At 43.5% G+C, this 26,253-nt stretch overlaps 3 protein-coding genes and 1 long non-coding RNA gene across 7 annotated transcripts in view; 3 read left to right on the forward strand and 1 right to left on the reverse strand.

The window, feature by feature from the left end:
* The window catches only part of LOC117559255 (ephrin type-B receptor 2-like), a 112,126-nt gene extending 100,596 nt beyond the window's left edge, over positions 1–11,530 (forward strand). For 3 of the 4 annotated variants that reach the window (XM_034235930.1, XM_034235931.1, XM_034235932.1), the window contains exons 12-16: positions 1,584–1,799; positions 3,613–3,762; positions 5,212–5,405; positions 5,501–5,656; positions 6,020–11,530. In XM_034235930.1, the coding sequence (XP_034091821.1) occupies positions 1,584–1,799; positions 3,613–3,762; positions 5,212–5,405; positions 5,501–5,656; positions 6,020–6,128 (825 nt within the window). In that variant the 3' untranslated portion in view covers positions 6,129–11,530. Of the gene's footprint in view, positions 1–1,583; positions 1,811–3,612; positions 3,763–5,211; positions 5,406–5,500; positions 5,657–6,019 lie in introns of those variants that run through there. The other variant, XR_004570949.1, reaches the window with a different exon arrangement.
* Positions 11,531–12,396: 866 nt separating this feature from the next.
* Positions 12,397–14,928, forward strand: LOC117559257 (protein ANTAGONIST OF LIKE HETEROCHROMATIN PROTEIN 1-like). Its single transcript, XM_034235934.1, has 2 exons — positions 12,397–13,097; positions 13,503–14,928. The coding sequence occupies exons 1-2, from the start codon at positions 12,982–12,984 to the stop codon at positions 13,948–13,950; spliced, it is 564 nt and encodes a 187-aa protein (XP_034091825.1). The 5' UTR covers positions 12,397–12,981; the 3' UTR covers positions 13,951–14,928.
* A 6,942-nt stretch (positions 14,929–21,870) lies between these two features.
* LOC117559258 lies at positions 21,871–22,959 on the reverse strand (the record flags this gene model as incomplete). Its single annotated transcript, XM_034235935.1, has 2 exons — positions 21,871–22,647; positions 22,843–22,959. Coding segments are annotated over 2 exons (894 nt in total), but the record flags the coding sequence as incomplete, so codon positions are not given.
* Positions 22,960–24,956: 1,997 nt separating this feature from the next.
* On the forward strand, positions 24,957–25,380 carry LOC117559248. Its single transcript, XR_004570946.1, has 2 exons — positions 24,957–25,127; positions 25,231–25,380. It is a non-coding gene; the product is annotated as an uncharacterized LOC117559248 (long non-coding RNA).
* The last annotated feature ends 873 nt before the right edge of the window (positions 25,381–26,253 follow it).

A 26,253-nucleotide genomic window follows, 5' to 3' on the forward strand; every position in this document is an offset into this window, starting at 1 on the left:
CCCCACATGTGAAAGAGTTGACATGCTGAAAACCCAACCCCTGCAGGGGGGTCTGGGGGGATTCTCCCCCAGGACATTTTTTGAAATACTAACATAAAATACACATTCTGGTACTCTCTTGAGAAGAAAAATAAATAAATCTATTACTACACGACATATTTAAAAAAATGAATGGTATTTTAGTTTTTTGTTACTTTGTTCTGAAAGCTGAACCTGCTGCTCCTCACAGAGACAAGAGGAGAGGCTGTGTGAAATACTTTACATTGTGGATAGCCCCCATTGTTCTGTGTGTCAAGATGAAAGACAGCCCACACACCTATCAATCATCAAACCGTGGGGTCTTATTTCATTACGTGTTGATTTCTATCAACACGTAATGTTGTATCGATGTATCGGGACTTCCTGCAACAACACCACGCCGTTATCGTGATTCTGATTGGCCAGAAGACATTATCAAAGATGTTCTATTGAGAAGACGATCACTACGTGACAAAAGTTTTCAAAACCGTTTCTAGTCTTCGGTATTTCCAGACAAGTGGCTACTGAAATCAATCTTACTAACTGCTGTCTGTGCAATTTACTCTATGAGTTGGCGGACTTTATTTTGCTTACCTTAACATCATTTTTCATGGTGGGGCTAAGCCATTTCTTGGTATGGCTGTAGCCTACCCCAGCCATACCCTGGCGCCGCCACTGACCGCAAATACTTAATTCCTTCCGTCTACTTGGATCCGAAATGCTTCTCGTTTTGCGCTGTCCCCCGTTCAAATGAAATCGCCTCCAATGATATTTCCACGCTCGTTCCAGGGCCAGGGGAGGGGTTACAAGGCTCGCGTCTTGTGCTGCATTCACTTGCACTCGGACATTAGAGATTTTCTCTCATAAATGTCCGATGAGCCACAACTTTTTTTTCAAAACAAAGCTGTCTTCTGAGGTGGCAGCTGCCACCCCGTGCCACCCTGTAGAACCGCCACTGTTCAGGACAAAGTCCAGTCATATGGTATGAAGGTAGATATGATGCAAAATGTGCGAGCGTGTAAAACCTGATGTGAGCACTTGCAGAAAAAAAAATCTGAGCTTGTGTGCATACATTTACACTTGTATAAAAATATCCACGTAACTGTGAACCAAATGTACACTTGTATAAAATATCTACGTAACTGTGAACCAAATTTGAAGTCACAGAAGTTTTGTAGCTTGTAGGAAAAAAATGAACTTAGTGATGAAATGTTCACTTGCAGAATTATTTTTTTTTTTAAAATATATTTTCCATTACAACTGCAACTTGGTTATTACAACCTCTCAAATCAGTCATTACAACTTGACGAATCTGCTCTGTGGCAGTATTAATTGATGAATCTGCGGTCTTGACTTTTGCTACACTTCTTGCAATGAATGTGTCGCTTAAGTAATTTTCACCTGTAGATGTGGGGGAGGGAGGCGGGTTGGAGCGTAAATGTATACACAAAGCCAGCCAAGACATGGATTTATATTAATTCAAATGTACAGTCCTATTATCCAGCACACCTTGGGTTCAGCCAAAAAGAAAAAAAAAACATTAACTTGATGTTTCTTTCTGACAGCAAAACGATGGGCAGTTCACGGTGATCCAGCTGGTGGGAATGCTGCGTGGCATAGCAGCAGGGATTAAGTACCTGTGTGACATGAACTACGTCCATCGAGATCTGGCAGCGAGGAACATCCTGGTCAACAGCAACCTGGTGTGCAAAGTGTCCGACTTCGGACTGTCACGATTCCTCGAGGACGATACTTCAGACCCCACCTATACCAGTGCTCTGGTGAGACTTCAGTATGTGTACTATGTTACCATTAGATTACATCCCAAGATGACACTTCATGTTCCAGGTACATTTTTTTCTCTTCAGGCTATTTACAAAGCTGCTAAAAGCCACTGGGAGATGTGCCTCTTCAATGTTGATCCGGTTTCTATATTGGACATTGTGTTTTAAATACATTTTCACTGATTGGTTAACTGTTATTGGTCTGTACATTTCAAATATATTTATATACCTCTATTATTACAAAAATGTTCTATCCATAGGAAAATGAAAATTACTTGATTGGATTAGATAATATTAAATAAAGGAATCAAAGTTATTCATTATATTTAATCAATTTTAACCATTGCTTTAAAGGGGACCTATCATGGAAAATGCACTTTGTGATGTCTTTTATACATAAATATGTGTCCCCGGTGCGTCAGGGAACTCACACAGCGTCAGAAAATAAAACCCTCTCTCTTTTCCTCCGTACCCAAATATTTTTAAAACAGGTGTACAACGAGCGGATACAGATTTCCATCCGAACTGACGTCAAATCGGCGGCGGACCCACAGAAAGTTGCTATCAGAAACAATGCCTGACGTGTTTTGGACGTCTTTGTTTACGTTAGCAAGCCTCGCTAACACTCAGAGCTAACCTGTACTGAAGAGCACATGGGTTTAAAAAGCAGGAAATACAAAAAGGAACTCACCTTGTGATAAACCTGCAAGAGAAAAAGCATTTGAGCTCCATACTGTTTCAGAAATAATCTTTGACGTGGTTTAAACAGGATGGCGTTTTATCACAACCGAATTTAACTTGATCTCCGGTAGAATTCTGATCAGGCATTTGGTCTGCCTCCTCTTATTTATTTTTTTCAAGCTAAGGACCCAAAATCTGAGTTTCTCTAATGGCGCGTTTCCACTGCAGCGGGTAGCTCGCTTTAAGCGTGCCGAGCCGTGCGGGGCCCGTTTTTGGTTGCGTTTCCACTTGGCCTAGTTTTGGCCCGGGGCTACTTTTTCACCTTTTTTCTGGCCCGACTAAATCGTGGTTCTAGGGCCAGGAACAACCAGGCTGAGTCGGGCTGAGTATGCTAAACTAGAGAGAGAATCGCTGGCAAGGGGGCTACAACTACAACAAGATGAACATATTTGACCGTGATTTAATTGTAATACACGTTTCAAAATGATGCCGAAGTAACAACATACTGATACCGGTTAGTAAAAACCATGAATTAATGCTTTGACAAGTCTGCAGACAGACGTGTTTTCTAAATGGAGCTTGGCTAAGCTAACGTTATATATGCTCCGACCGTCCACACTCACAACAACAGCCTATACAAACATAAATAAACCAGCGACTGTATTCGCCATGACACAGGCAGTCTGTGGTTTGTACTTGTTTAACTTTTGTTTAGTTTCTGAACAGATATGAAGAGCTGTGAGCTCTGAGTGCTAAGAGCTAACGGCTGTGTTGTTTTTTGGGGCGCTCATTGAAGATGACGTCACGGCTCCGCCTACACTGCGTTACTATAGTAACTACCCCAGTTCCTAAACTGTAATGGAAGCGCAGCATTAAAGTGAGCCAGGCCTAATAAGGCCTAACCAAACCGAGCGAGGCCGAGCGAGGCCTGCAGTGGAAACGCGCCATAACAGGGCTTCAAAAGAGGGGTTTGAGGAGTATGAGGCATGGCTACAATGGGTGATCTGTTTTGTATAGGTATGGCCCTACAATATATATTTCAAATATAGCATGATAGGTCCACTTTAAGTTGCTGTCTTTGCCTCCCTTCTCTCTGTATCATTATGACATAAACCATTTTTTTCCCCAGGGAGGGAAGATTCCCATCCGGTGGACGGCTCCAGAGGCCATTCAGTACAGGAAGTTCACCTCCTCCAGTGACTGCTGGAGCTATGGCATAGTCATGTGGGAGGTGATGTCATATGGAGAAAGGCCGTACTGGGACATGAGCAACCAGGATGTAAGGACAGCCCTGTGGAACAGCCAGCATTCATGTTTTAGTACTTATCACAGAACTGCAACAGAAAGCTGTGTATTATAGTGATGGACCCTTATTGAATCACTGTGTAGGGTTCTATGTGATTATAGCTCCTTCAAATTATTCGATCACTTGGCAATCAAAGTAAAATTAAATTATTTGTGTAGTGCGCGAGACAAACAGTTAGCAGCCACATTAGTTTGATTTTAGGATTGGGGGGGGGGGGGGGTGGGGGTCAGGTCACGACTCCACCACTGCGACTATATCCTGACAACGTGAACCACACAGTACATTCACAAGGTAGCATCACCCTATAGCTGTTCTGCTCATTGTCTATTTGACTCTTATTGGGACCATAATAATAACTAAAATCGTTTTGAGGTCGTAATTAGCTGACATGGTCACATGATGAGAGCTCAAATATCCAACACTGTAAAATGTAGTGTGCAGTGCTGATGAACTGTATCCCTGCTGCCTCTTCAGATCTGCCTCGGTTTGACAGTTCATAGTCTAAATTATTGTTTGTAATATAATACATTTTCCAAAAAATACTGAAGATAATATCCCAAAAAGAACATGAAATTAATGAAAGAAATTATAAATGTCATTAAACTAAAAACTTCATTGGATTTAAACTGATATGTAATGTTTATCAATCAGTTCAATCCTAGTTGCAATGTGTAAGATCTGGCTAAAATGTAAATGTATAATTTAATCATTTCGTGTTGAGGTGATCCAAGTCGTCTATGTGATGTGTTGCAGAGATAGCAAAACAATGAGCATGCTAACTGACTAGCCCCCTGCTCGTCTTGTATAGCACTCATTCCTCATGATGAGGAGTGGTCCCATGCCATCAGTATTAAGGTAGGGATTTAAAGGGATTAGCGGGTGCAACGATAGGCTTGTGAGAATGGAGAGAGGAGTGATTGGTTAGCTGGGGAGTGACGCCCCCGATCACTTAATGAGGGAGGAGAGAGTATTGAAATGACATGTAATATGAATGAAGAGCTTGGTCTTCCTGATTGAACTTGCACTGAGCTTCATTTGTCTGATGTACTTTATAGTTTGACTTTTATTTAAATATTGATGTGTTTATTCAGAACCATAACTTAATATAGATTTAATAACCCTCATCATTACATAAAAGATAAAAAAACAGTTTTTTCATCATCAAACACATATTATCAACCACTATTTAAGCACTGCATTTGTGGTCTTAATATGGCAAGGACAGTTTGATAATTAAAGCCAAGACTCATTTGAGATCAAATGAAACCCCTGTCCCGGATCTCGGTTACTTTCAGCCAGTCATTCATTACTTTAGAGAGACGTAGGGATTGTGTGTCTTAAATGTTGAGTGTTGTTCTGGATTCTTTCAGCTTCAAGTCATGTTCTCAGACTCTGAATGAATTGTCATATCAATCCTTATAGGTCATCAATGCCATAGAGCAGGACTACAGGTTGCCCCCCCCAATGGACTGTCCTAATGCCCTGCATCAGCTGATGTTAGATTGCTGGCAAAAAGACCGCAACAACCGGCCCAAATTCAGCCAGATTGTCAGCACCCTAGACAAGATGATCCGCAACCCCAACAGCCTGAAGGCCACCACACCGCTGTCATCAAGGTATGGAAATGAAAGGTCGCTGTAAATGACCTAGACCGCTCAATGACCTCGTCACAGGCTTTCATTTTGTTATCTTACTTCTTCCTGTGCTGCAGTGTTCACTTACCTCTGCTGGACCGCACCACTCCAGACTTCTCCTCTTTCAGCACAGTGGATGAGTGGCTGGAGGCCATAAAGATGGGCCTGTACAAGGAGAACTTTGCCAACGAAAGCTTCACCACCTTTGAACTGGTGTCGCAAATGACCATGGAGTATGTTCAACACTCCTTAAAACCCCATCCCTAACCCTAACCCTCACACAAAGAGAGATCATACATGAGTATAATCATGAGTCTCATACTGAATCTCCTGATTATTGTTGGTTTCATCTTATTTCAAAACCTAATGCAATGTTTGTTAATGCTCCTAGTGTGCAATAGAAAATATGTCTAATCAAATATGAAATATAATATAAAGTAAAGTCTACATATTTGCCTATCCTCGGTTAGAGCAGCATGTAGGTATCCTGAGTGGCATGACAAGGGATACACATTGGAATGTATTCAGTAGTTTAGTCTTGAATTACAGTATACAGTGTGAGTGTGGTGACATACTGACACGTGGTTTATCTTCAGGGACATCTTCAGAGTGGGAGTGACACTGGTCGGTCACCAGAAGAAGATCCTCAACAGCATCCAGTCCATGAGGGCCCAGATGAACCAGATCACCTCAGTGGAGGTGTGATGTTGCAGAGGAAGCCTACCTGCAACCATCGAGGACACTTTCAGTGACTTTATCCCACACACACTAACACACACCACCAGCACCACACAGATGTTTAGGAGTGTTCTTGTAGCTGCTGTATGTTCAGCTAACATGCAGGCCTTTGTGTTGTGGAGGACCATACCCATAGCCCGCTTCAAATGCTCCGTGTGCTTCACAGGACTCCTTGTGTTTATTCTAGTAATAACACACCAAGTTCAACCATCAGTGAGCAATCAGTTTCCAAAACTGGCCTTGCACTTACATGACTCACTGCTGGAAATTAAAATGAACAAAAGTGAAAAACAGTGACAACTAAACTCAACCTACAGTATGTGCTCATAGCTGGCAGCACCCATTTCTTTCTGATGCAGAATTTCTTACGGCTCTTACTGAGAGCAGCTCTGACTGCTGGCTCTGAAACAGTAACGCTGGTCTTACACGTTTTCTATGAGCGGCCCCTGGGCACAGTGCTGGGACCCTAGATGTTAATTTGAAGGTATACTCCGTAACAGTTTCATCATATCAAACACATTTTTGGTAATCTTAATGGCTGGCTGTTTTAAAGTGATTTTGACTGGAATGCAAAAATGCACACATGGTTCAACCAGTGTACGCACATTCATTCACAGGAAAGGATGCGCCCACACACTAGTTATTGTATCTGATGTGAAACGTCATCTCTCCTCTGGTCCAGTCTGCAGCGGCACTGTGAACACATCTACCAGACGCTCTGCTTCTGAAGCAGCTCTGGGATCTGTGGGGAAAAACATACTTGTCATTAGCAGTAGTAACTTCAGATGGCACATAACAACAGCACTTCATTCATAATAACTGTACCCACAGATACGCACAGTTGATTGGCCTACTTCCTCACCTCCACACACTCTGCCATCAATAGTCGAATTCTCTATTTCCAAACATTATAAGATATCTAAAAATACTAAATGTATAAATAAAGCAAACAATAGTTCTAATACACATGGGTTCATGGCAGTGACCAAACAATATCCAGCACCACAAAGGCAGATTATTGCACTCTGGTGAAGCTGCATTTCCAGCGCATGCAGCAGCTCTACTAGACTCGCCCCCCCTCACACGATATAGGTTTCCACTGCATACGGCCCTCAGTGAAGGGTCAGCTGACACTGCCTGACAGCTCTGATTCAACAGGACTGAATTTCTTCCATATTCACCAGGAACGTCTGCACTTGCTCTATTGGACGTTGCAGTTTAAGGCATAGTTTTACCAGCCTGTTTTACATTTGGCTTCATTGAAAAAAAAGCGATCCCTGTTGACAGTAGGTTGGCTAACGTCTGGTTGGTGCAGGATGTCCATTGACACGCTAGTGATCTCTCTGATCAATCAGTGGTCTGCAGTTTGGCCTTCACCTTATCCATTCAGCTCTCTGGGATCTTCTGCTGGGGGGTACTACTCAAGTCTTCATGAGTCCAGTAGAGCCGCAACATGTGGTGGAAACGGGCCATAGGAAAATTAAACTTGGGTTGTGTGCAAAGTTAAAGTTAAGAAGTCGGCAGTTCTTGTCATGTGTCATTGCTGCTCAGGCAGGGGCTGTGTTGGGTGTCGTTTTCATTTGCTCCACATCTGGGATGAGGTGAAGAGATATGCCCTTTAAAAGGGCTCTTTAAAAAGTCACCTCATATTGCAATCTCTGAAGTTGGATATGATGTTTAACTTTTGTTGTTTGACTTTACAAATGGTTCCCTCAATGTAGTTTGAGCTGCTCGTCTAAAATTACCATTAATGTCATGAACAGTGATATTTAAAAGCCACTTTGCTGATAGGGTTATAATCATTTTACCAAACCAACATTTTAAACCTTGAAATACACCTGAGCCCCCTGAAATGGACCATATGCAAATGTTGATTAGACCCAATCTGTCTGTCATTCCCTCTGATTGACCTTCCCATGTCCAGTGAGTAGGGACAGTCTGAGTCAGGAAACAGTTCACTCAAATCAAAGTCTTCTCAGTGCTGCAGGTGTGTTTTGGAGTTTCAGATACTATGCTTCCTATTTTCAGGCATTTCGAGAAGAATCACAGTCATCATCTTGTACATATCAAAATACTTTGCTATATTTTGGCGTAGACCCCAACAAACAGCTGTCTGATATTTATCACAGTCCAGTTACCCCGCCAACACTGATGTGCAATCTCTTTTTGAGTGTTTGAGTGTTAATATTGAAATATCTCCACATTCCAAAGTTATCTCCCAGCTCATTGTGCTGTGCTTTTAAACATACACAGGTTGTACACAAATGCATCGGTATGATATAATATATTACCATATATTACCGTTATTACGAGAGCTGTATTCCACCTAATGCTCATACTGTTAATGTCAGCTTATTTCTGATGACAGACGAACTTAAGGACAGATATCTGAGCTGAATCACTTGCTTCATCACAATCATCACAAAGCCCATTCTTCACTTGGAATACCACCACTCACAATATCTGAATTTCTGATGTACTGATCTCACAATTACAATAATCTTGTGATTAAGAGAAATATTTTGTATTTTAAATTAGATTACAGATATGGGCCTTTTCACGATTTTCCTCAATTGAAACAACAACGTTGTTTGTCAGTACCCATCACTATTACAATCCATATGACTCCCGGCCGCTGAGGGGAGGGTTTGTCGCAGTACTTATAATACCATCATTATATTAGAGCTGCAAAAAGAGGCTGTGTTATGCATTTTAATAAACAGCTCATGCTGTCCTTTTACATTTGGGAAGAAGAAGGCATTTTGATCTCCTTCCAAATGAGTGTTGATCCTCTCAGGTGTTCAGTAGGACATTCATGTCCTGTCCTCACTTGTCCCCATTAAGCATGGGCCCTTTCACTCCGATCATCTGTCCTGTACATATTCTCCAAAGGTGCATAATCCCTTTATGGTTAGAAGGATCCAGCCATGTGAGATCCTGATGCTGTACCAACACGCTTTCTAAAACCATCCTAAGGGAACCTGTTTTTAGACTTCACAGAGACAGTACCTCTCAGAACTCTATTTTGTTGGTTTTTAAAAAGTCAACTTTTGATAATGGCACTTTTTATAAACCGTAGCCGGTTACGACAATAATTTATACTTCACAGCAGAGAGAAAATTATTCTCACCTTAGGTCATGTGACGTCTGAGTGATTATTTTTGGTATCAGGACGTTGAGCATGAAAAACCTTTTTCTTCTACTGTGCAAGCACAAAGCACTCATTTTTGATGTACCTTACACAAGTACTAACCTGAAAACCCTCTGAACCTGGTCTTTTTCGTAAATGGTCAGAATGTCCTCAATTTGTATGAGGTACAACATTTTGATTTTGTGATAGCTTCCAATAGAACCTCCAAACCCGTAATTCCCTCACAGCACACAGTTGATGTTAAGATTCAATGCTTCACTCAAATCTAGAGGGAATGCACCTTCACCTTCCAGGAGTTAGTTGTTCTTCAAGATTTGCTAAATAAACAAAACAATTCCATGCAGGTTTGAATTTGTATAATTGTTCATTTTAATGTGTGTTGACCTCTTTGATCTCCCTCCTTTGATTGTTACATACTGGTGCACAGTGAGATGAAGAAAAGCACTGACATTGATATTTAATAAATGTTGTTCAGTCAGTCTTTTCAAACTGGTCTGCAATGTTTTGTCATGCAATGGCCCTTCATGTTTAACAGACGCACAAAGACACTGTACTGCACTATACTGTACATAGGCATGCTTTAGGAACATTACAGTGTTTTCAGATGACCCTATTCAAACTGGAATATTTAACGTGTTTAAAATAAACAAGACAGAAAGAAAAATATGAGAAAAACCCATCAGCACAAAGCATCTCTTTTTGGAGAATATGAAGAAGCGATCCATTGTGTGACCCTCATTTCAGCCTGGATGAATGTCTACTATCGACATGTGCATAAATGGGGTGCACTTCACAACATTACAAAACGTAATGATTTAAAAAGATAATAATATATTCAATTTTGAACAATCAAGATGTCAAAGAAAATGTTTTTGACATTGTTATATGGAATCAATTATGCGAAGTGTCAAATGTTCACAGAAAAACAACTGGATTATTCTGTGAAGAGCTTTGGAAACTAAACCTGGTAATTATACAACTCATAACAATGTTCCTTCACTTCATATGATTTCTATTTGTTTTTTTAGTGGGTCTAGAGTCTCACCTGTGTGTGTGGGTCATTCACAGAAACAGCCTCTCTTTAATATGACCTCCATGTAAAGTTTTAAGAGAACCTTTTTTGTAAGTGTTTAGTGCGTGTGTGTGCATGCGTGCCTGTGTGTGCTATGCTCCGTCCACATGCTGGCCCTTGTTTGAGCTGCACTGTGCAGATCTCAGTACTGACATAGAGCTGACATGTGCCTGGTTCTGGCGACAGGTTTAATTTTCATTATTCCTTTAGAAAAAGTTAGAAAGATTCACATTTTACACAATTTGACCACAAGCGTGATGAGAAAAGACCACTCAGTAGGAGGTGTATGTTCTGATGGATCTACCCCGCATACCTATGTGTTAGGAACAGAATGCAACACGTCATACAGTAGGTCAGGCTATTTCACTTATTTTAAACTGTTAATGGCCCCTAAAACAATACCCAACCTGGCAACCCCACAGTGACAATGCGAGACATGCTGTTGATCGTCAAAATATCCTGTAGTCCCCCAACACCTTGAGAAATTAATGTTTTTATATTTCTGTGTACAGACCAATCAAACATGTCCATCAGTGAGTTCAATGGCTTTTTTTATTTGATGGACTAAGAGCCATATTCTCATCTGACTTCCCTAGAGAAAGGGAATAAACGTTGTTCATAATGTTGGCTTGTGTATGTGGAGCCACTATTTATACAATTTATTATGCCGAACTACAGCACATTAAGAGAAAGAAGACAGTAGTTTCACAGTATTTTACAGACTGAAGGTTATCGTTAATTTTCAGAATCCAGTATTTCAGCTTTATGAAGTACCTATCCCCTGTACTGCACTCTTCCTGTCTGCCTGACCATGAGAGGCCCAAAAACCTCTCTTCTCTGTGAAAAAAGACTTTCAAATATATTCTCTGGACACTTTTTGGTCCCACAAACATCACAGGGTCTGTTAGACTCCTCTCTTCCCCGTCCTTACCACTGTGATCTCATATGGACTTCTGTTTTTCTATGTTGTGAATTTTCTGTATAAATGTATATTTGATAGTATACCTGTGAATGATGTATCAGTTTTAATTATTTGTAATACTGTCATTGGTTTATTTTGTTAAGAAAGACAAGAAAATGAAAAGAAAACACAACAAACTGAGTTTTTTAGTTGCTGACTTCAATAAAAAACTAAAGCAAAGGTGATATGAAGTCTGCACACCATTTGATTCACTCACATGATCGTCCATTCTGCTTTTCTTTTTTTTTATTGTGAGCAGATTGTGATGACACAATACTCCCAGAAATGTACCCATTCATCGTTCTTTAAAACCCTACAACCCACCATCCAGCACTATTCACTGTCTTCAGGGCAGTTCAAACATCTCCAACGAGTTCCAGTGAACAGGGACATGCATTCACCTGGATCCCGGTTTCCGCTGTGATGGAATCTTTGGACACAAGAGGGAAGTAGAGCATCAGACTGAATGTTTCATATTTACACAAATCGCCGGGTTACGTATTGTAACCCTTGTTAACACAGGCAGAGCCCTCTACTGGACTCTATGGGCACTACCTTATCATGCAAGCATTCACCTGCTGAGATTTCTATAGACGTAGCCGGCCCCTGAATGCGCGCCCATCTCACTTCCGTATAAAAGGAGGCCCCGCCTCCTGAACATCACCTTACACCACTCTTCAGCGAGCGGAATAGGACAGACAGTGCCCCAGGGTAGAGGGCTCCACCTGTGTTAATATAACAAGGGTTACAATACGTAACCCGGCGTTATATCTCTCACAGGCTCCGCCCTCTACTGGACTCTATGGGTACAGTGGGCGGAGCCTCGATGTCCAGCACACCGTTCCACCTCACTGTTTAGCAGCCGCTGTGCCTCACTCACCTCTCCCTCGGTTGTGACCGTGGAGAAGTCTGGGCTGACCGAGCATACTCTGCCGCGCTTACCTCGCAAACAAGTGTGCCCGAAAAACAGTGCTGAGGGCTCCCATCCGTCCGCCTATAGGCAGACAGGGAAAGTCCGCAGCTGTATGGGTTCACTATGCACCCTCTCTCCTGAGTCCCTAAGGAGCACGGGGAGAGTGCAAGTGCCCCCCATGTCCCCACACTCAGACACTGACCCCGTGCAGAGTGTGTACGGACTATAGTATGGAGGGCTCTCCCCCTCCTGCCCCCAGACAGGTGAGGGGAGCCCTCCAGCCCTGTAAGGGCCCAGAGCGCATTACGTCACCCCGCGACCCTCCAGGGGCCCGGAGAAAACTTAAGCGCATTTACGTCCGGGGAGGGGGTCAGATGCCCACTGACCCACATTTTGTTGTGTTGTAGTCTACAGACACAGTTAATAATAATTGTAATAGTCCAGTTATAAACGACATGAATCAAAGATGTGTTGCTGTATTTTAGTGGTAAACAAATGCATTCATCATCATAATTATTCTATATATATAATTTACAGTGCCTGTAAACCGGAGGAGAACGCTGGCCTTTATTCTCCTACTTGAACGACTACGGAGGGAGGGGGAGGAGAAGGAGCCGGTTTTGGGTGCACCCCCTCAACCAGCAAAGGAGACAACAAGGTGATTTTCATCACCTCGTGGCTGAGCTGAGGCTGGACAGCCAACGACATCCTCGATATTTTCGGATGAGTGCAGAACAGATGGATGAACTTCTGTCCCTCCTGGGCCCTGAACTGACCAGACAATCCACAAATTACAGAGCTGCCATCGAACCCAAGCAGAGACTGGCTGTTGCACTGAGGTAAGATGCACATTTCACAGACAATAAATTACTGACCACAAGTTTAATAAACGTTTTAATTATAAAAATGTCGCCCAAAAAACATTTGAAACCGAAACATCAAATAGCTGTTGAAATGTACAACAATGAACACAAAAAAAAAACTATTTACAACAAACACAATTAACAGTAACTACAACTCTTCATAATAAGACCCCCCAGGTCCTGCCATGTTGAGCCACTGCTGGAGGACAGCATTTCGGTTAATGGCCCTATAGGTGTTGTGGGGGTTGGGTTACAGTTGGCCGAAAGGCTACTGGCCTGGAGGTGTGAATGGAATGTTGTGACATGGGGGGGGTGGTCAATTGGCTTCAGATGAATACAATTATTTCACACATTTTTCTTTGCTTGTTTTTCCCTTCACAGATACTTGGCTTCCGGGGACTCACTGATCAGCCTAGCATTCAACTATCGCCTAGGATGCACTACTGTGACAAACTCTGTCCATATGGTGTATGCAGCCATTGAGAAAAAGATGATGGAGAGGTTCCTACCCAGGCCAACAGAAGAAACATGGAAGGAGGTCGCACAAGGCTTCTGGGAAAAATGGAATTTCCCAAATTGCCTGGGAGCAATAGATGGAAAACACGCACCACCACGGTCTGGGAATCAGTACTTCAATTACAAGAAGACATTTTCCATAGTGCTTTTGGCACTTGTTGATGCTGACTACAGGTTCCGAGTGATTCAGGTGGGGGACTTCGGAAGAACAAGTGATGGTGGGACGTATGCCGGATCGGATTTGGGGAAAGGAATGGAGAACACTTCATGTTCCAACCAGTACCTTTCTACCTGGTGCTGCTCACCTGGGTGAGATGCCATTCGTCATGGTGGGTGACGCAGCTTTCCCACTCAAGCCATACCTCATGAGACCATACTCCGGAAAGAACCTCACTCATCAAAAGAGGATTTTAAACTACAGACTTTCCAGAGCAAGGATGGTGGTGGAAAATGCCTTCGGCCTTCTGGCCTCCAGGTGGAGAATCTTCCATCGCCGTATCAACCTGCACCCGGAAAGCGTGAACAAGCTTGTGGTGGCTGCATGCATCCTTCACAACTTCCTGCTGGCCCCTAGTGAAAACCAGAGGTTGCTGGAGGAGGAAGAGCAGCAGGGGAGATACATGGCACCAGTGAGAAACATGGGAGCAAACAGGGCATCAAGAGAGGCCTGTAATGTGAGGGAGGCTTTCTGCACCTTCTTCAACTCTCCTAAGGGCAGTGTGTCTTGACAGGACAGGATGGTGTGATTACTGGAACACAATAGTTATTATACCGCCAAATCGATTGAAAAATGTGTTCTTTTTTCATTCCAGAAAATTATAAAAAGTTATTGTACTACCATTTGCATTTGTAAAAAAGTGTTCTTTATTTGTAATATGCTATGTTATTTCTTTTCAAATCAATAGTTTTGTCTAACAAATGACTGCCAAATGATTCTTGTCTGTCCTCACAATTTATCTTCAGACTAGAAATGCAAGGACCACCACAGCATACTGTATTTAAACATTATTGACAGTACTTTGTGTAGTTGTTATAACACTATACTCACATTTATTTTCACTATATCTGTAAAGCGTCTTTGAGCACCTGTAAAAGCGCTAACAAAATACATCTATTATTATTATTATTATTATTATTATAGCTAAGTGAAGTTAGGCTAATCCTGGATGAACTTCTGTCCCTCCTGGGCCCTGAACTGACCAGACAATCCACAAATTACAGAGCTGCCATTGAACCCAAGCAGAGACTGGCTGTTGCACTGAGGTAAAATGCACATTTCACAGACAATAAATCACTGACCACAAGTTTAATAAATGTTTTATTTTTAACAATTTCACCCCAAACAACATTTTAAACAGAAACAACAAAATTATATAAATTAAAATATGTGCATACATACCTCCTTTGCTGTACATAGGGCAAAAGGAAGGACATTATGTCGGTATACTTCCAGCCCTTTTGCGTGCCACCTGCAGATCCACTTGGAAGAGATTTATTTCTGTTTTTCACAAAAGCATCCCGGAGTGCCTTCCATCGTGCTTTGCAAATGTCGACTGAAACAAAGAATAGATTCAGATTAATAAAATGATTTCATAAGAAATAAGATCTTACTTTATTGTGAAATGCAAGTTTACTGAAACATTTTTTAATGACTTTTACAAGATGTTAAACTACTGAATGGCTCTGTACTGCACATACAAGTATTAATTAACTTTAAAACATTAATATGTTGTTGTTACCTTCCACTCCAAAAAAACTCCAGCGATTAAAAACCAGGCCTTGTCCTTTCTGATGTTGTCCTTGTAGTAAGCATTGGTTACATCGTATAAAATAGTGTGTTTTTCCACTTCCATAATGAAAACCTCGTTGTCCATTGTGCGTGTCGTAGTGAAGGTGTTGTGATGAAGGAGGGGGGTCTGCAAAATTAGTATATGTGGGGGATGGGCCTGGCCCGGATGCTCTGACCGTTCCACTTCCTGCCTGCCCGACCTTACGTTACGGCTGCGTCGTGTCAAAAATAGAATTCATCCTATTTTTAGAGGAGCCCTGCGCCGAGACGCTTCTGGGACGCTTCTGAGCCGTAACGCGCCGCGTGTGGTGGAATAGCACCCATTGACTAGAGTGGCAATCGCCGCGATCGCCGTGAGCACATCGGTGCAGCCGTAACGCGCCGCAGACGGACCCGATGGAATCTAGTGGTCACTCTCCCCAGGAGAGGGAGAATGAGACGCAGCGGTGGAAAGGCGTATAGCAGCTTCCTTGGCCATGGCTCGTGTGCAAACGCGTCCACCCCCAAGGGCGGGTCGTCGCTCAGGGCCATGGAGAACCACAGGGCACAGTGGATGTTGCCTGTTCTGGATGCGTCCGTAAACACTGTGATGTAGGAGGTTAGCCGTCCCAGTGGAGACCCCCTCCGGAGGTGACCGGGGGACCCCCAGAACCGGAGGTTGCCCTCCACTGAGGGGGGGATGGTCACCAGCCGCCGTTTGTGCCTCTTGGGATCCAAACGCATATGCAGTAACCACAGCGGGACCACAATGTGAGCAGCCGCCATGAGACTCAAAGTCTGCATGACAGTTAAAGCTGTCACTGTCGCCCCCTGTTGCAGCCTGTGCACCGCCCGGAGAAGGGACACACTTCTGCTCTCTGACAGGGTGGCATGTAGCGCATCGAGCACCACTCCCAACTACAACGCCTGTTGGTGAGGTATGGGGGTGCTCTTTTTCCAATTGATCTTTTAAACACTTTCTTTATTGTTTAAGCATACATAGACAATATATAAGACAGTACACAAACATCCACAAGACATACCAAATTAAAGTACATTACAAGTCACATACATAAAATAAATAAATAAAATTAACTTCACAAACACGTGGGTAGGCTAAGTAAGGAAATATACAAACATGAAGGCAGATAGGAAAGGCTTTTATCCTTCTCCCAGCAGAGGAACATTAATCATCTCCAATTTGCTGACCCAGAGTACTCTCTAGATCAGTGGTTCCCAAAGGGTGTGCCGTGAGGTAAGTCCGGGTGTGCCGTGGGATTTTGTGACAACCATATGTTATTATTGCAATATACAACTACAGAAAAATAATTACTTTTTAATTTACTATATCAGTACTTTGTAGGTTTATATGTACGTAATCTGCGCGACTTGTGCGTCCACATCTCCACGTGCAATGCTGCATAAACATGGCTGAGTCAGCAATAACTTTCGAGGGGTCCCATTATTTTGAGTTCGTCCGAAGAATAGACAGGAATGTGACGGTGAGGTGCAAACTGTGTCCAGGCCAGAAGCTGTTATCCACTGCTGGAAACACCACGTCAAACCTCAACAAGCACCTGCAAAGAACACATGCTAATGTGAAGCTACCGCACACGCTATTTGTTGTTTGTTTATATTACGTAGTCTGTTCTTCTTCTCTGTCTTCCGGTTGTTGTGTGTTTTGAATGACAAATACACACTACCGCCGCCTGCTGGTAAGGAAAGTTATTGCCACTCACGCATGCGCAGTTCGTACGTGCTCGGCTAGTAAAGTAACGAGTTACTTTATGTAGATAGTAACGAAGTAATGTAATATATCGGCAAAATATTTACAATAGCACATGTTTCAATACTGATTGCTGAAATGTTACATTTATAATTTGTAGTTCAGGACCATGGACAATGCAGCTTCCTTGCATTGACAGTTCTCTGTGCTGAATTTCTGCTGAGTTTCCTTTGCCTCATTTTTTATTTTGTGACCTGTCTAGTTTAAATGAGTGTGTTGCTGCTTTGATGAAGCCTAATTTGATAAGGTTTCAAATTAATTTCTGAAATATTTCGTTAATAAATATTTCATGAGTAATATAGTTGTCTTTGTCACATTTTATTTTGCATTAGTAAATAATTATGCACATTTACAGATATTTTACATGATATGAGTGATAACACGTGTTAGAAGGGCTATTTTGCACAATAGGTGTGCCTTGAGATATTTACTTGTCCTTTGGTGTGCCTTGGGCACAAAAAGTTTGGGAACCACTGCTCTAGATCCACATGTTCCAGATAGTTAAGGAAAGGGCCCCATACTTGTTTAAATAGTTCTTGTTTTCCTTTAATTTAATAGGTTATTTTCTCCAATGAGACACATGCAGACAGTACTTTTAGCCATTTGCCAATACTTGGACTGTTAATATTTTTCCATGAAAGTGCTATCATGCGTTTTGCCTGCAGCAGACATACATTTAAAAAGATATGTTCTCTCTTCCTTATGTTGTGTTATTTTGGGTAACACCCTAACAAAAAAAACTTGGGCTCCATGAGTAACTGCAATGATAAAATCTCTTCTATCATACGTTTGACCTCTTCCCAAAACGTTTTTATCTTGGTACACTCCCAAACACAATGAAAGAATGTTCCCTTAGATTGTTCACATTTAAAACATAAGTCCGAGATATTACCATTGAATTTGTTTAGATTTTCTGGGGTAATATATGTACGCATCAGCTAGTTATCTTGTAAGAGCTTCTGACGGGTATTCGCTGTTTGTGATTGAGCTTTCTTACAGGCACCTTCCCACTCATCAATCGAAATGTCTTCCTGCAAATCCTCCCTCCAATTCCTGAGTTTAGCTTCGGATGACTCAGGGGAGCCAGATATAAGCAAGTTATAAAGTGCACTGCAGAAATTAGTTTCCTCCCCCCTACAGTCCTTTAACATTATGTTCTCTAGTGGTGAGTATGGAGGTATAGTTAATAATTGTTTTTGGTTTGCTCCAATATAGCTTCTGATTTGTAAGAAATTGAAAAAAAAATTCCGTGAAATGTTGTGCTTAATTGCAATGTCAGATTATCAGATTATCATCATTGAGCCTATATAGATCTTGAATTGTCTGTACCCCCTTATCTGACCAAATCTTAAACCCATTATCAGCTCTGCCTGGAATGAAGTCATAATTTCCCCAAATTGGACTAAAACGTGAGAGAGAGAGGTTCGCCCAAGTACTTCCTTACTTCATGCCAGACTCTGATCATATTCCTAGTAATAGGGTTAGTGGGGTTTTTTTATACAGGAGGGCCAAGCGCAGGCAGGCTCATTTGTTGTTCCACAGAAAATTCAAAAATGATTTCCTTAACTTTGAAAATAAGTTTGGAGGAGGAGGCAGGGGGATGTTTTGGAATAGATACAGCAACTTGGGGAGTATGTTCATGTTTAATATATTAATTCTCCTAATTAAAGAGATCGGCAAAGGCTTCCATCTATCAATTGTGCTTGTAATTGATTCCATAATAGGATCGTAATTAGAATTCACCACATCTGTTATATTGGGCACTATTTTTACACCCAAATATGTAAAATGCTCCGCAACTTTAAACTGGGAGACTGATGCAGTCGGACTACTTCTCTCTTTGGAGTTTAATAACAATATGGAAGATTTGGAATGATTAATTGTGTAACCAGAAAATTCACCAAATGTTTCTATCACTTCTAATAATACTGGAATCGATCTCTCCAAGTCCCTGAGAAACACGATGACGTCATCAGCATATAAAGCTAAACGGTGGTCCGTTTGACCTGTAGTTATACCAGAGATTTGTGGATGAGACCGAATAGCTATGGCCAGCGGTTCTATTGCCATTATAAACACAAGTGGTGATAGAGGACATCCCTGACGGCATCCCTTGTGAATCTTAATTGGTTTTGAGGTTGTATTATTTGTAAGTATTTCTGCCACAGGGTCAGTGTATAACAATTTAACCCATTTACAACAATTGTTGCCACATCCAAAGCGTTTGAGGATATCAAAAAGATATGGCCATTCGACCCTATCGAATGCCTTCTCGGCAGATTGGAGGCATTCGGTCGCAATTTCTACAGGCTCACACTACCTGTTAGCATCTGGCATCTGTTAGCATCTAGCTCTCCTACTTACAAACTTTTAGCCATCCCTGCTTATACAAGTAGTAGTTTTAGTTGTCTGCAATCTGCGGAGGCCTACTCCCACCTGTCGAGTACGGCTGTACTTAGGGGTTTTTCCTCTGGAGACGTCGCTAAGAGACGGAGCGGCTCCACCTGTTGCTGCCTGCGATCTGCAATCTACGGAGGCCTGCTCGTCGCGAAGAGACGGAGCGGCTCCACCTGTTGCTGCCTGCGATCTGCTATCTGCGATCTGCGATCTGCGATCTACGGAGGCCTGCTCCCACCTGTAGAATACGGCTGTACTGGAGAGGTTTTTACCCCGGAGTCGTCGCGGAGAGACGGAGTGGATCCACGTTTCGGGCTTGGCCTGCTTCCACCGGGCGTGTGCTGCTGTGCGGAGGAGGATTCTACCACCGCTGGGGCCTGCTTTCCACCTGTCCTGGTTCTGCTGTTGCAGAGGCCTGCTTTCACCCCGGGGATACCACGGAGGGACCGGAGCGCTTCCACGCTGCTGTTTTCGCCTGTCCTTTGCTGCTGTGCTGATTTTGCTCCAGGAACATCGCGGATACTGTGTGCTGGTCTGGGAAAATGGCCCATATCGGGATTCTGCTGTGCCTGTTAACTGTTTTGGACTATGAGAAGATCTCTAGTCATTCTGAGAAGTCTACTGGATTCAGGTCTGTTCTGCCACCCGCAGTGGGCATCCCCTGCAAAGGTTTGGATGTGTTGCACAAACAATTACCGGTTGCCTTGTCACAGACAATCTGCTCGACAAAATATGTTTGTCTTTTTTGTTTTCCTGCGATGATGGTTCTTCAGGACTGCTTCTTAAGCTCAAATCACACTCTCGTAGACTTTTCCGGTGTTTCTAAAGTAGATGACAATATATGTGTGTCATTTAAGAGGAACAGATGCCTGGTTCTTTTGTTGTTATTACTGTCAGGAAATGTACAACCTAACCCTGGTCCGCCCTGTAGTAGTAGTCAGATCGCTACGCCTGCTGATTTTAAAGCTAGGTCTGGGTTGGGTTTCATCCACTTGAATGTGCGCAGTCTGTAAGGTAAACTAGATTTTGTTTGCATCTGGGCGAGCTCGACTGACGCTGACGTCATTGTTTTATCAGAAACATGGCTAAACAAATCTATTTTGGCCTCTGACATTACCTTAAATGGTTTTAATGTGTATCGTACCGACCGGCCTAATAAAGGTGGTGGCGTTGCCATTTATGTTAAGAATAACTTCAGTGTAACCACATTAGTTTCCAAATCTATCAGTAAGCAATTCGAATTTTTAGCCTTAAATATAGAAGTGGCAACGGGTCAACAGGTCATGGTAGTGGGCTGTTACAGACCCCCCTCAGCTGGCAAGGACTCCTTGTCTTTGCTAGCAAATCTTTTATTGCAACTAGACTACAAGGAAATAGTGCTACTTGGAGATTTTAACTGGGACTGGTTAACTGCAGTGTCAGAGGATTTTAAAAACCTTTGTATCTCTTTGAATGTTACTCAGATTGTTGACAGTCCTACTCTCCCTAACATTAAGTCCCCTAATAAATCCTCCCTAATTGATCTCATTTTAACTAATGCTCCCTATAAATACTTATATGTGAGAGTATTTGCGAATGATTTGAGTCATCACTGTGTTGTAGCCACAATTAGGGACACTAAGGTTCAAAAGGTTAAACCTCGTATTATTATTAAGAGAGACATAAAACATTTTGTGGAGCAGGGTTTTGTTCATGATCTGTTTGGGTTTGATTGGGGAAAAATCGATCTGTGTGCTGATATAGAAACTGCATGGTCTTATTTTTATCTTGGTTTTATGGAGATCATTGATAGACATGCACCCCTGCATACATTTAGAGTGAAGGGACGAGACAATCCTTGGTTTTCTGCTGAACTGTCCAGTGTCCTTCATGAGAGAAACAAGGCCTGGGCAAAGGCTAGGCAATCAAGCTCAGAGGTAGAGTGGCTGCGTTTTAGGCAGCTAAGGAATAGCTTCACTTCAAATGTCAAAAGTGCAAAGTCGAAGTACTATTTGTCAGTTACCACAGAAAACCTAAATAATCCTAGGAAATGTTGGAAAGCCATAAAATCGATATTACATTACATTACATTGCATTTAGCTGACGCTTTTATCCAAAGCGACTTACAATAAGTATATTCGACCAGGAAGACACAACCTTGAAGAAAACAGAATCATATAAGTACATCAGGTTTCATAGAGCCAAACATTTCAAGTGCTACTCAACTGGCTTTAGGTAAGCCAGTCCTTTATTAGTATAAAAGTGCTTCGTTAATAGTTCTAACGCTCGAAGTGGAGTCGAAAGAGATGAGTTTTCAGTTTGCGCCGGAAGATGTGCAAGCTATCTGCCGTCCTGATGTCAATGGGGAGCTCATTCCACCATCTTGGAGCCAGGACAGCAAACCCACGTGTTTTCGCCGATGGGAACTTGGGTCCCCCTCGCAGCGAGGGCGCAACGAGTCGTTTAGCTGTGGCAGAGCGTAGTGCACGCGCTGGGGTGTACGGTTTAACCATGTCCTGGATGTAGGAAGGGCCAGATCCATTCGCAGCATGGTAAGCAAGTACCAGTGTCTTGAAGTGGATTCTAGCAGTTACCGGAAGCCAGAGAAGGGAGCGGAGGAGCGGAGTGGTGTGGGAGAATTTAGGAAGGTTGAAGACCAGACGAGCCGCTGCATTCTGGATGAGCTGCAGAGGTCGGATGGCACATGCAGGTAGACCAGCCAGGAGGGAGTTGCAGTAGTCTAGGCGTGAGATGACGAGAGCCTGGACCAGAACCTGAGTCGCTTTCTGAGTCAGCTGGGGACGTATCTTCCTGATGTTGTAAAGCGTGTATCTGCAGCAACGGGTTGTAGCAGCGATGTTTGCAGTGAAGGACAGGTTGTTATCTAGGGTCACACCCAGATTCCTTGCAGTCTGAGTCGGGGAAACAACTGAGGTGCCGATGTTGATTGTTAGGTCAAGAGTGGGACAATCTTTTCCCGGGAGGAAGAGCAGCTCAGTCTTGTCAAGGTTGAGCTTGAGGTGGTGAGCAGACATCCACTGAGAGATGTCAGCTAGACAAGCAGAGATGCGTGCAACGACCTGGGTCTCTGAGCGGGGAAAGGACAGAATTAATTGGGTGTCATCAGCGTAGCAGTGGTAAGAAAAACCATGCGGGCTAATGACTGATCCGAGCGAGTTTGTGTACAGGGAGAAGAGGAGGGGACCAAGAACAGAGCCCTGAGGGACCCCCGTAGTTAATTGACAAGGGTCGGACTCAGACCCTCTCCAAGTCACCCTGTAGGTACGGTCTTTCAGGTATGAGGTGAGGAGGGAAAGTGCAGAGCCTGAAACTCCAAGATATTGGAGAGTGCGAAGGAGGATCTGATGATTCACCGTGTCGAATGCAGCAGACAGGTCCAATAGGATGATGACCGAGGAGAGGGATGCAGTTTTGGCAGTGTGCAGTTCCTCCGTGACAGCAATGAGAGCAGTTTCTGTGGAGTGACCTGCCTTGAAACCAGACTGGTGCGGATCCAGAAGGTTGTTCTGATTGAGATAACAGGAGAGTTGTTTAAAGACAGCGCGTTCAAGTGATTTAGACAGGAACGGGAGGAGAGAGACAGGCCTGTAGTTTATAACATCAGACGGGTTGAGAGTGGGTTTCTTTAGGAGAGGGTTTACTCTTGCCTCCTTGAGACTGTTTGGAAAGTGACCAGAAGTTAGAGAAGTGTTGATTAAATGGGTGAGAAACGGTAGAATATCAGGAGCGATAGTCTGAAGGAGGTTTGAAGGGATAGGGTCCAGAGGACAGGTGGTAGGGCGGGCAGAGGTAATGAGGGTAAGAACCTCACTCGGAGAGAGAGGGGAAAAGGAGGTAAGTGTGTTGGTGGAAGGAGGGTCTGGTGACCCAGCGGTGAGTAAAGGTGAGTCAGAAAAAGAAGAGCGAATATCATCAACCTTTTTTCAAAGTGGGTAACAAAGTCGCTTGACAGAAGTGAGGAGGGGGGAGGAGCTTTTGGAGGGTCCAAGAGGGTGGAGAAGATGGAAAATAGTTTTTTAGGATTGGAATAGGAAGATTGGATCTTATCTTGAAAGAAAGTGCTTTTTGCCTGAGAGATCGAAGCAGAGAAAGAGGAGAGGAGAGCCTGATAGGTTAGGAGGTCGTCACGGTGTTTGGATTTCCACCATTTCCGCTCTGCTGCCCTAAGGACGGTTCTATTAGCACGCAGTGCATCATTTAGCCAGGGAGCAGGAGGGGACTGACGAGCCTGCCGAGATGTGAGAGGACAGAGCGAGTCCAGAGTGGATGAAAGAGTAGAGAGGAGAGTTTCTGCAGCAGAGTTTGGAGGCAGGAGATGGAACGAATCAGAGGAAGGGAGGGCTGAGAGCACCGACGAGGCAAAGCTAGAGGGGGAGAGGGAGCGAAGGTTACGGCGGACAAGTGCAGGATGAGAAGAGATTAGTTTGTTATGTTTGGAAAGGGATAGAGAGAATGAAATGAAGAAGTGATCGGATGTGTGGAGCGGGTTTACAGAGAGGTTAGAAGTAGCGCAGTTCCTTGAGAATATGAGATCAAGGACATTGCCAGCTTTATGAGTCGGTGGGGACGGAGACAGTGAGAAAGCAAAGGCGGTTAACAGAGATGTTAGTTCGTCTATCTTCCCCGTCTGGAGGTTGAAGTCTCCGAGAAGTACAGCGGGAGGGCCAGTTTCAGGGATGAGTGAGAGGAGATTATCTAATTCCTCCAAGAAGTCCCCCAAGGCGCCTGGTGGACGGTAGAGAACAACAATGGTTAACTGTATAGGATGGGTTACTGTGACGGCATGGAATTCAAAGGTGGAAGGAGTGAAGTTAGGTAGCTTGAAGAGGGAAAAGCTCCATTTGGGAGATATCTCACCGATATCCACCGGTGAGATCCGTAATGAGCTACCTCCGTGCCTTACTACAGCATCTGGCTCTATATCGGACAGGGCTACAATGCTAAATTGCTTTAATGAGCATTTTGTGTCCTGCGGTTCTATGTTTGATTCTGTTTCTAACTCTGCTTCTGTGAACACCCCAATCCGTGACTCTGAACAATGTGGTCTGGAAAACCCTTTCAGTTTTACTCCTTTTACTGTTGATGTTGTTCATGAATTCTTATCTAAGCTAGATCCTAAGAAACCGGCTGGCCCAGACAACGTAGAACCTTTCTTTTTAAAGATAGCTGCAGATTGTATTGCTCTTCCTCTTACTACTCTTTTTAACCTCTCCCTCAGCACAAATGCAATTCCAAAAGTATGGAAGTCAGCTTATGTCTTGCCTTTGCTAAAAGGAGGGGAGGCAACTATTTTAAATAACTATAGGCCAATCCCTAAATTGTCAGTTCTGTGAGGAATTGCGGTATCTCCTTCTCTCTGTTTGTTTGTCTATCTGTTTGTCTGTCTTCCTGGCTGGGCGTGGTTGACCTACTTTCCGTTTTCCGCCAACTCACCTCCGCTCCTGTTTCTCATCATCACTGATTACCACCACTCACCTGCTGCTGCTTAAAACTCCGGTTCGATCATCAGACTTCGCCAGTTCTTCGTATACTCACAGTGGTAAACTCCAGTTCCGGCTGACTAGATTTTCTAGTTCTTTTGTATACTCTTCCTGTTGGATTTTTTCGTATGCTAATCCTGTTCTGTTTTTTGCCTGTTCCAGAAACTCCACATTCCATTCCGTCCTGCCTGCCACGTCCAGCCCAACCTCCGTCTCAGCCCTGCTCCACGTTCTCCCCACTCTGTTCAGAGTTTGCTTTGTCCCCTGCCTGGTTTTTGTGGACTTATTAAATCCAGTCTTTTTGACACTTCACCTAAGTCTCCGTCCCAGTGTTCTTGCATAGCGGGTTCAAGTTTTGTGTCTCTTTACGAGGAGCTTAACAGAAGAACTGGCCAAAAATGAACCCCGCAGGATACGGAGCGGATTCTACCCCAATCCTTCATGCCCTGTCAAGTCAGGGTTCCCTCCTGGGTGAACACGAAAAGCTCATCCGAGAGTTGGTTGATAGTAACCGGTCCATGGCTCTTCATGTCTCCGAGTTGGCGTGCCAGATCTCCGCTCTCACTACCTCGACGGTAGCATCTCAGGCCACTCCCAGTCCAGCTCCTTTGCCCTCTCCTCGCCAGGATTTTCCTATCACCGATCCTGAGCCATTTCACGGACAAGTGGAGAAATGCAGAGGTTTTTTGTTTCAATGTAACAAGGTTTTTCGCCAGCGTCCTGTTGCATTTGCTGCTGAAGCAACAAGGATCAATTTTGTTTTGGGTTCGCTCCGCGGGAGAGCTTTAACCTGGGCAGAGGCTTTAAACTCTTCGGTGGATTTTGACACTCTACGTTTTGAGAGCTTCTCTGATCGGTTCTCAGCTGTTTTTGATCATCCCAACTCCTCTGGCTCCGCCGAGAATAAGCTGCTTAGCCTGCAACAAGGAAGCCGGACAGTGGCTGATTACTCCATTGAGTTTCACATACTCGCTGCAGAGGCTCGATGGGACGAGGCGGCTCTCAAGGCGGTATTTTTGAGAGGATTAAGGGACCAGCTTTGGGACGAATTGGCAGCACGAGACGTTCCAGCGGATCTCTCAGAGCTGATTTCCTTAGTGTCTCATTTGGACGGTCGTCTGCGGGAGCGCCGAGCTGAGCGGACATGGAGGGATTCACCAGCCTCCCTCAGTAAGCCCAGTTTTT

This window comes from Gymnodraco acuticeps, unplaced genomic scaffold (genome assembly GCF_902827175.1).
Source record: "Gymnodraco acuticeps unplaced genomic scaffold, fGymAcu1.1, whole genome shotgun sequence".
Lineage (NCBI taxonomy): Eukaryota > Metazoa > Chordata > Actinopteri > Perciformes > Bathydraconidae > Gymnodraco > Gymnodraco acuticeps.